This window comes from Anopheles aquasalis, chromosome 2 (assembly GCF_943734665.1).
Source record: "Anopheles aquasalis chromosome 2, idAnoAquaMG_Q_19, whole genome shotgun sequence".
NCBI lineage: Eukaryota > Metazoa > Arthropoda > Insecta > Diptera > Culicidae > Anopheles > Anopheles aquasalis.
The window spans coordinates 39,300,001-39,310,000 of record NC_064877.1 but is presented as its reverse complement, the minus strand read 5'-3'; the positions used below and the strand labels follow the sequence as shown (position 1 = coordinate 39,310,000).

At 48.6% G+C, this 10,000-nt stretch overlaps 4 protein-coding genes across 9 annotated transcripts in view; 2 read left to right on the top strand and 2 right to left on the bottom strand.

Moving 5' to 3' along the window:
- LOC126581642 (ubiquitin carboxyl-terminal hydrolase 20) overlaps nucleotides 1-2,468 on the bottom strand; it is a 7,491-nt gene extending 5,023 nt beyond the window's left edge. Inside the window, exons 1-2 of the mRNA XM_050245448.1 lie at nucleotides 1,380-2,468; nucleotides 1-975 (exon numbers count right to left, since the gene is read on the bottom strand). The exon at nucleotides 1-975 is cut by the window's left edge and continues 1,244 nt beyond it. Coding sequence (XP_050101405.1) covers nucleotides 1-975; nucleotides 1,380-1,445 — 1,041 coding nt within the window. The 5' untranslated portion in view covers nucleotides 1,446-2,468. The remainder of the gene's footprint in view (nucleotides 976-1,379) is intronic.
- Nucleotides 2,469-2,611: 143 nt separating this feature from the next.
- On the top strand, nucleotides 2,612-6,442 carry LOC126572742 (PHAF1 protein CG7083). Its single transcript, XM_050232331.1, has 5 exons — nucleotides 2,612-2,998; nucleotides 3,720-3,802; nucleotides 3,873-4,480; nucleotides 4,552-4,785; nucleotides 4,858-6,442. The coding sequence occupies exons 1-5, from the start codon at nucleotides 2,929-2,931 to the stop codon at nucleotides 5,246-5,248; spliced, it is 1,386 nt and encodes a 461-aa protein (XP_050088288.1). The 5' UTR covers nucleotides 2,612-2,928; the 3' UTR covers nucleotides 5,249-6,442.
- Nucleotides 6,443-6,489: 47 nt separating this feature from the next.
- LOC126572743 (NADH dehydrogenase [ubiquinone] 1 alpha subcomplex assembly factor 3) lies at nucleotides 6,490-7,428 on the bottom strand. The gene is made up of 2 exons (XM_050232332.1): nucleotides 7,194-7,428; nucleotides 6,490-7,123 (listed from the first exon to the last, which is right to left on the bottom strand). The coding sequence occupies exons 1-2, from the start codon at nucleotides 7,250-7,252 to the stop codon at nucleotides 6,613-6,615; spliced, it is 570 nt and encodes a 189-aa protein (XP_050088289.1). The 5' UTR covers nucleotides 7,253-7,428; the 3' UTR covers nucleotides 6,490-6,612.
- A 155-nt stretch (nucleotides 7,429-7,583) lies between these two features.
- The window catches only part of LOC126572741 (uncharacterized), a 10,812-nt gene continuing 8,395 nt past the window's right edge, over nucleotides 7,584-10,000 (top strand). Inside the window, exons 1-2 of one of the 6 annotated variants that reach the window (XM_050232328.1) lie at nucleotides 7,584-7,624; nucleotides 8,525-9,472. In XM_050232328.1, coding sequence (XP_050088285.1) covers nucleotides 9,333-9,472 — 140 coding nt within the window. In that variant the 5' untranslated portion in view covers nucleotides 7,584-7,624; nucleotides 8,525-9,332. The other 5 variants (XM_050232329.1, XM_050232325.1, XM_050232326.1 and 2 more) reach the window with 5 other exon arrangements.

The window sequence follows — 10,000 nt, the reverse complement described above, 5'->3', positions numbered from 1 at the left end:
GGAACTCTCTGACACGCCACTATCGCACGTTTCGTATTCGCCCTCCGATTGCGATGCTGAAGCTGACGAATAGGGTGACGCTCGGCCATCGGACGCATCGTCGCCATCGTCATCCGACCGGTTAAACGTCAGCACATCGGGAGGTGGTGGAGAGGTCGTCTCCTTTAGTTCTTCATGCAACTGGTCCATGAAACAGCGCAAAAATTCTTGCGTATCGTGCTGTTGATAGCCCCGGAACATTGGATGCACGATACGAATGCCACACAGGATGCCACCGGGCACTACGTATCGCCGGTTTTTACACCACATCTCACGGATCAGCTTATGGTAGTGTTTGGCGAGTCCTGGCCTAGCTCCACCCGCATTGCCGCTACCGCTACCGAGAAGATCCGTCTCCAGGATCGATCCACAGTCGAGGAAAAAGCCCGTCAATGGCGGAGTGTTGCTCAGTGCTTGCAGAGCGGCATTCATATAGCACGTGTTGGCGAGATTTTGGAGACCCACCAGACCATTCCATTTGTCGTGCCGCTCGAAATCATCCTCATCTCCGCTACTATCACAGGAATCCGCCGTAGCACTGTAGGGTACTGCAGCGGCCGCTGCCGCTGCTGCCGCCGTCACCAGTTTGTCCGCGTGCACGATCAGCTTGTCCGTGTTGACGGACGACGAGTAGCGGCTGGTGTCGCTAGACTCGTTACTAATGACCGATGTTCGCCTGTAGTGATAGTTCTGTTGTTGTTGTTGCTGCTGTTGCTGCTGCTGTTGATGCTTAGCAAGAAACAGTTCCGATTCGCATAGATAGCACCAGACGCGTTGTGAGGAAAGATTCATGTGAATGCAGTGAGAGCGGTTGGACTGGAAGTGAATGGTACTGTGATCCTTGTACTGCTCCGAGCACCCGATGTGTAGGCATCCTTTCTGCAAACAGATCCATAGGTTCGGTCCATTGGTGTCACAGTCTGTACACGGTTCGTCCTACAAAAAAAAGCAAGAAAAAAGGGTGAACATGAGTATTTCGTTCTCCAGTAAACCTCGTTGGCACCTCTTCAACTCTTAGCGAAAAGCGATGAGCATACTTGGATCAATCGAGCAGTACTTTTTGCAATAATGGTAATGATTTGACAATATTGTCCTTGGCTGTGGTTACCAAAAAACCAGAGATCGATAGGAGCCAACATGTATGATTTTTTTTTCATTTGCTAATTGCCGAGAGAACTTTATTCTGCCGCTCACAACGGCACGGATGGTTAAAACCAAATGCTCAGAAGGAGTTCCAAATTAAACGGCTGTTGGGTAGATCGCTATCGTCGCTGTGACTCGATCGATTCGCAACTCGCGACGCTGATTTTGCATACGGCTGCACATGCCATTTAGCTTACCTTCTTGAGCTTACACAGCTCCGCCAGCGAGAGCTGGGAGACGTTGTGCAGGTGATTGCACTTCATGATTGCTGGCTGCACAAGTGCTGCGAGACCCTTGCGACCTGTACGCCGGGCTTTCGCAGTGCCGAGCGAGCGAGGAGAGCTCGGTGTCGGTCGAAGCTGTGACGACGAGCCGAACTGGACCGTAGAAAGGTGCAGCAACCGCAGATCCAACGAGTTTCTTATGTAATGCTGTTGTTGCTACTAATGCTGCAGCGGGTGGCCTACCACCTCCGTCGACGGCGGCGGTAGTCCGGCTGACTTACGAAACATAACATGAACACGATGCCGCGGGAACGGCGACACAAGAACTCGGATCAGGCGACGGCTCGGATGCCCGGGATTTTCCTCAGGAGCAGTCGTCGCCTGCTTGCTTGGGGTATTCGTCGGGGGGGTCCTACTTCTCGAGTGTTATCTCGTAGTCATCCCAGCAACCTCAGCTTAGCCAATGGCCACCGTTTCGGAATCGTTTGCGCCTTTAATTGAACACTACTCGTCCTTTCTACATTCAAGCGCCACACGGTACCAACGATGACGAATCGATTTTATCGAACTTCCGCGGCGCTCTTTGGCAACTCTAGCAAAGGGACATCGCACAAAACAAACTCCACTCGACAGCTCCAGCAGGGCAGCTCAGACACATCGCTTTGCAGCTGACTTCGGAATGTGACGACAAAGGTGATGTTTATGAAGAGGCTGGATGACGACGGAAAAAACGCACATACACGCACGGGACAAAGAACGCAAGTCACACCAGCGGAACGCGGGCCGAGTGGTAGAATACACGGACGGACCGATGGAATTACGCGTTTGGTTCAATCTAATCCTTCGCGGCCTCGTAATTGTTGCGCAAACACCACGGATATCGAAATATTACCGAGCGATTAAAGCCTCCGGCACAGGGAATGTGGCACTTGCGGACACCTTTTCCACCTTCACACGTGCGGCGGTTGCGACTGATCTACACAAAATCACAAAAAGAACATAAATTATCATCGCAAACCTTGTTCTTGGAGTGTTTTGGAAACTGAGCGTGAGCAGCTGAAATTTATTTTACACCTGTATGCTGCTATTCTATCGACCATCACTGTACCTGTCAACTGTCAAGCACTTGAGAGTGAGCGAGAGGCAAGACGTTTTTCTGGACTTGCGAGAACGAAAGCGAGCGGGGATAGAACTTCCAACCCGTTTTGCCCAATTTCCAACTTAAAATCTGAGTTTTCCGGAGTTTTCCGTAATTAATTAACCACTCCCGGACAGTTAAATCGCCGTCGCGCTATGTTTAGCCCCTCGTTGACCGAGACTTTTTGTTTGACAGCGCCGAGTACACGCACACCACTATCTGTTTTTTTCCATTAACCAAGGCAGATTAAAAACAAAGAAAACTGCGTAAAAGAGTCAGGGAGTCTAGTGAAAAATCAGTTCTCCAGAGTTTCTATCGTGCCAGTATCCGAAATATTGCTGTCCATCGAGTAGGAATCGTAGATTGCGTCAACAAAACAGTAAAATGCTCGATCTCGAAGTGATTCCAGAGCGTTCACTCGGTTCGACCACCGAGAACTGGGAATTTATCCTCGGTAAGCCCATCCTCCGTCCTCGCTGGGTGCACAAAAAGTGGATACTCCAAAAATCCGCTTGTTTATCATGAACGATCTTGCTGTGCCTCAATGCCTTTCGCTTTGTTCGACGGCCGTGGAGAAATTCGGGACGATAATTATTTTTGTTTTTATTGCACTTGAGGTGCGTTTGAAATTATCGTCCGATATCGAACAACGCAATTAAGGCGGAGTATGTTTTGTTTCGCAAGTGACCTTGGAAAATTGGGACAGAATGGTGCCAGAAAAATACATTTCACCAGGAATGGCCAAGGCAAACGACCTATATTCGATCGTTGGCAAATGCGTGAAAGGAATCTTCCCATTTTTCATGGGCCCCTGAAAAATCCTTTTGTTGTTGCCCTTTTCTCTCCTGTTGCACGCACACCGACGCACGAATCAGCTGACATTGTTGATGTTCAATCTGACGCTGTTTGCATTCGTTTCCGAGAAAAACGCTGAACCCTGAAGCTGAAAACACTCCAGCTCTTGCAAAATCTTCATGAAACCAACTGATTGTCGAATTTTAAAATTTAGAATCAAATGATCATTGGGTGATAACAACGATGCATGATCTTTTATGTTTGAGATGATAGCTTTAACTGGCTGCAAGTTCAGCTACTTCCAGCTCTCGATATCGACTTCGATTTAAAATATTTGCGATTTTGCAACTTGCTCACGGAATACAAATTTTTCTTTCCAGGAATGCATTTCTCGCAAGCTGTGGCCATCATACAATCTCAAGTAGGAATTATCAAGGGAGTGCAGGTGCTTTACTCCGATACGGTAAGAACATCTGGTCCAGCTTAAACGCACCTTTCTTTTTGAACGACAAATCAACATCTTTCTCGTTTAGAATCCCCTCACCGTCGACATAGTCATCAATCTGCCACAGGATGGGATCCGCCTAATCTTCGACCCGGTGCAGCAGCGACTGAAGACAATCGAGGTGTTCAACATGAAGCTAGTGAAGCTAAAGTACTGCTCGCTGCCCTTCAACTCGCCCGAAGTCGTGCCTTCGATTGAGGAAATTGAACACTCGTTTGGCGCCACACACCCGGGAGTTTACGATGCGGCCAAGCAACTGTTCGCGCTTCACTTCCGCGGTCTCAGTTTCTATTTCCCCGTCGACAGTAAGCTGCAGCCGGGCTACGCACACGGACTTGGCTCGCTGCACTTCCCGAGCGGTGCTTCGCCGGTCGTATCGAAGATGGCCATCTACTCCGGCGTCAGTGTAATGGATAGTCGCCCTCCGCCACTTCCACTGTCCTGCTACCATCAGCAGCTCTACCTAGAAGCGGCCACTGTCCTGCGGAATGCACACGGAACCCAGGGCCTTCGGTTGCAGCTGTACACCGAAGGCTCGCTGCGGGCGCTCGAACCACGAAAGCAATGCCTAACGCGTGAAATCATGTTCGGCGACAGCTGCCAGGACGTAGCGAGTAGCTTGGGCGCTCCGTCTAGGTAAGCGATCGCCAACGTCCTCCTGCATCCTCATTGATTCCTATTAACTGGTTTACTGTCATTTTAAATAGGGTGTTTTTCAAAAGTGAAGACAAAATGAAAATTCACTCACCAAGCGCCCACCGTCGAGTGCAGTCGAAGCGAAGTGACTTCTTCTTCAACTACTTTACGCTCGGCATTGACGTGCTGTTCGATGCGCGTACGCACAAAGCGAAGAAAATCATCCTTCACACCAACTACCCTGGCCACTACAACTTCAATATGTACCATCGGTGCGAGTTTCATATGCAGCTTGCGGCGGACAAGTATGTAAAAAAGGGTTTGTGCCCATGCGTGGCACGGGTGCTATTAAGCTAATGCATTCTTTTGCATTCCAGAGTAACCGAAGATGCACCGTTGGATGCACCCGTGACGATAACGGCGTACTCCAAGTGGGACACGATCGTGACAAGGTTGGCCCCGGCTGAGCGGCCGGTCGTACTGCATCGTGCCGGATCCACCAACACTGCCAACGTGTTCGGTTCAACGTTCAGCTACGGCTACCAGGACATCATATTCGAAGTGATGCCCAACAATTACATTGCCTCGGTTACGTTTTATCATCCACCGGCTCCCTTCCACGCAACCGACTGGAACGCCACTAGTTCGGGCGGCATTAGCACTAGCAGTGGTAGCACGGTGAGCAGTAGCAGTAGCACCAGCAATCGGAATGTTACGCTACTGCAGGAAGCCAACAAGCCGAGTAGCAACATCCGCATCACGGCATGACCGAGACCTTACGCCGGTGGTAGCACCCGCAGTGCGGTACTCTGAAGTGCTCGTGGCTCGCGGCTCGTGCCACATCAGATCAGAAAACACCACCGTCACATGCCTCATCATCTCATTCATCTTCAAACTTTTTGTGCAAATGCTTCAATGGGTCACGGGCACATCAGCAGACGCAGCTTTTCTGCAGGCTGATCAAACGAAGGGCGAAATCAATCAATCGTAAGAACAAAGAAAAGGATAAACTAGTGAATGAGAACCAGGTTATCCTGATTCGGTATTTGACTCCATTCACTGTATGGATCATTATAATGGCGACGGCCGGGGGTTAGCTACACTCCGTTCGGGATTAAGGATGTTCGATGCCTTAAGGGCCGTAGAAACGATCTTCAACTCAATTTTCTATATATTTTTTTATATATTATACATCTGTTTTGTTATTTCCTTGCCTCTTCCTTCACTTCTGCTTTTTCTATAAATCTTTAATCAAAGCTAGTGATTAAGGAGCGAAGAGGATTTTAATGCGTTACGTTATGGCTTACGTGATTCGACCGTACATTCGGCAGTTGCAGGCGCACATCTGCAGGGGAGCATGAGAAGGATGGAAGGGCGAATCTAGTTGATTACTAATTCCAATTTAGTGGATAGCTTTAAGGGTGATACAGCAAACAAAAAAAAAAGCAGACACACCGAGAAACACTTCAACACGTGAAACAACAAAAAAATCTTCAAAATGGAGAAAACCCATGCATATAGGTGTGATAGAAACAAACGAAGCCAGGAAACATACAAAAAAACGACATCAACTATGCAACCAAAAATGTACGTAAAAACATGTGTAAAAAGTTTCTAGTGTAAAGGTGAACCTCTCGGAATGGAGGCCGAGATGTGTGTAGGGCGCCTTCCCGAACCGAACGGAGAGAGTCCTACAGTAGCCAGGGCCAGGACGTGTAGGTTCGGTTTCGTGATGGGCGCAAGGTAAAGTGCTGCGGTCATGAATTAAAGTAAAAAAAAGGAAGAAAAAAAAACATAAAATGGGCACTGAAATGCAGAAAAGCGATAAATGTGATTTAACATATTTTTTTTATTTCTCCCCGAACCCCCTCCACCCACAAGATAGGAATACACATTTAAAAAACGAAAAATAAATAAAAACAAAAAATAGGTTTATCATTTATAAGGACACTGAAACAAAACGGCTTTTAGTTACCTTCCGGGGTTTCGGCTGTTGCGCAATGTAAAGCAGTAGCGTTGAATCAATCTTTTCTCTTGCCTTTCACTCTACATCTGTATTTCAAGAATCTCTAAAGTTAGTATGTACAAACAAACGCTACTTTGCGGAAGTAGTCTCAACCGAACGGATCCTATTATTTGTCGGAAACCTCGAACGTTTTGCTTATAGATATCTGCCGTTGCATCAGGTCGTCCTCGGTTAGCCGCATGGTGATCGGTGGTATCAAAGCGGCCGCGACAACGCGATTTTCGGCGTTGAGGAAATTGAACGTCGCACAGGCCTGCTCCGTTCCCAGGACTTCCACATTGATCTTGTACCGTTTCATGAAATCAATGATTTTGCGCGAGAACGCGGGCGTAATCGTTTGATCGCCGATACCAACGACGAGCACATCGATCTTTGGTTCGATGGCACAGAAAAGGCTGAGGGATGCGTCGTTGATGTCCTCGTGGCTTTCCACGTTCCACGAGAGTACGGTGCGCGAGAAGAGAGCCATCGGACCGAGCACGACCATATCGTTGTTCAGGCGGAATCCGTATTGGCTATACGAGTTTATCATTAACCCGGCGTCGGCCTCCTTGTTCAGAATGGTGACCGACGTTTTCCCATCGCTCTCGTACGTTGACCGGAGTGTACGGGCGGTGCTGGAAAATGAAACGGTTAGAGAAAGGGATGGCACAAATAACCACACTCAGCGAACACTCAGATACCTACCAAATGTGTCGTCGCAATGATTGCTGTGCAATTCTGCCAATTCCATACAGGAAATTCATTTTTATGAATTTTTAATCCGTAACCACCGCTGCTTCTTCTCGTTCGCTGCGATACTAGATGTAAACAAACGAACCCCGTCGACAGTCGTTTCCTTCGCTACCTCTTAACAGCTGCTTAGTAGTCGAGCTTATTAAACCAGCAAGTAGCTAATCGATGCAGGAGATACGTGAGGCATGATGTCCGAGTCAACCTGTAATTTAAGTATACATTTTACGCATAATATGAGAAACAAACTCGAAAAATCACGAATAACGCGCGAATAAATAATGCGAGATGGAGTTCGTCGATTGTGTGCGGAGTCGAATTGTCGACGAGCGAACGCCCTGGAAAGCAGAATACGTGATCGATGAAACTTTGACAGTGTTTTCGAGGTGTTGATCGAACATTTCCCACGAATTCCAGTTCAACCGAGTTTGAAGAAGAGCATAATAATGACGAAGTGATTGATTAAGTGGCGCCTAGGTCGATTCTGAACGGCAACTCAAGTGCCCGGACCGACCGCCTACTCAAGTGTACAGGGGACATCGTGAACCGTCCGCCGTAAGTGGCGATAATCATGTAGCCCACCCGGAATGCCCGGGGAGAACAGGTGCGCGAAAGGTGCTGCATCAATCCGACTGGTAAAGGATCCGACGTTCAAAGGTAAAAGCGGTCCCTAGGCCTAAAACTAAAAGCTAGTGACGTTGTGCCTTGGCTGCCACTCTCCAGTGTTAGTGAAAGTGGAAAGGAACTGCGGTCCAATTCCTTGTCCCATCAGCCCGGTTGTAGCGGTAGAGCCCTCAGTTTCAGTGGTCCAAAATTTGTCCATCAATCGAGGAGCTACACCATCTCCCCCCTTTACTCCTTCTGTCCACATACATCATCGTCATTTAATGTAGCAGAGTGCCGCAAGATACTCTTCTCCGGAGCGGCACGAACCTTTCCGATCATGGTACCGCCTCCGGTGCTTCGGTGGAAGTCACCGTTTTAGTTTCCGGAGCTGAAGTGGGTCAGTGGCTCGTCGTCGTGGCCCTTGTTTGGGGGTGCCAGTAAAGTCTTGCTTAGCCTCTGGAAGGTCGTGACGGATGTCGGTGGGCCATCGCTGCTCGTAGGTCATCCACGTTTCACTAAAACTCCGCAGCCGCCCATGTCCATGAATCATAGGAAAAATGCGTGATAAGCGGACTGTAGATTGTGGTGGTCAGCCGGTTTGTTTGCCTAGATAGTGTGTCTCATTCGTTGATATAAAGTTTTTTTTCTTCATTCCTTTCTCTTCGTCGTGCATCGTGAAGCTGCTTCGGTGCGTTTGCTCTATGCGAACGAGCGGCATTAAGTGGCGCACTGCTGCATTAATTAAGTTTCTTCAATCTACCATTCCGGTGGCAAGTGAAACCGGGTGTTCCACCACGAGCACAACACCAGGCTACGACGAGACACATCGGGCAGTGATCTCCTCAGAGACGAGCGGTGTTGAACATAAAAAATTCTCCGTCTAACGCGAAACCATCTCATCTAAGTAGCCACCATCCTTAAATGTCGTGTGTGCGTGAGTGTGTCTGGCAGGGGCCAATGCCTGTGATGTAAATATCGTGGGGATTCCGTACACGACACCGATTCGGGCGACGTATGTGCGTGCGTGCGTGCGTGCGTCCGTGAAAGTAAAGAGTGGCCATCCTCAGCAGAAGGAGCGGTTCCTCCACGGTCTATGCTGAACATGGAAAATAGGCAGTGACAAATGTGTCTGTCCATTGCAGTGTGCTGTGCAGTGAAGCAACCTATGATAGGGCGATACCCACATGAACTAGCATTAGTTCAGGGACGGTGAATCATAGTGTACTGGTCACCCCACAGGACAGCGGTGTAGGCAATTCGTGGAAAGAACACACAAATTTCGTCAATAGCACAAAGGAAGGATCTAGTAAGCAGAGTTCTTACAATCCGGGTGTCAGCGATTGCTTCCTGGCATTTGTGCGGTTCCGCACTGATCGCAAGAAAGTAATCACTCAGCCAAAGGCAAGGAGCCTTCTTGGTGGCCCCAAGATACCAGAGACAAAATAGCAGCTTTGCGTCGGCTCCCCAAACGCCCCCAAACGGTAAACTATGGACGAGGAATCACTGATTGCGAGGGCGAAGGAGGAACGGGAGAAAATCTTCCAGCGCTACGACAAAGGCCGAGCGGCTGATGCTGAGATCGACCCGTGGGAGGATCCGCAATTCGAGGTCTACCATCAGACGGATAGGTAAGTGTGGGGCGGTTGTTTTGGATTGATTCGTAGGAAGTAAGCGGGTTCCGAAGCCCACTGTCCCCCGGTTTTAAGGCGGCATCGGGACGCCTACCCGCCGTGGGCGTCCCATTCATGTTTTAAGGTTTCGCAAGATATTACGCTCTGACCCTGGGGTGTGACGATTGCGGTTGAACACGGTTCATGGGAATTATGTTCCATACTTGTCGTATGCATGAACACAGATAGTGTATGCATATAAGCGTGGGATGCACATGCTTTGCTCTAGCTGCAGCTAGAACCCAGCTCCCAAATGGCCTCTCATCTAACTCAGCCTTCGTGAGCTTCGTGGCGAGAGGAGAAAAGAACTATTTGATGCTCTTCATTTCATGAAGGGCGCAAGCTGCATAAGCAGCAGATGTGTACGAAAATTAGCTAAATAATTGTAATGCATTATTTAACCTTTACCGATGGATGTGCGTCACTGCTATTCTTTGCTATTTTGTATTAGTTTATATACAAATTGGTTTCAAAAACACCTACCAA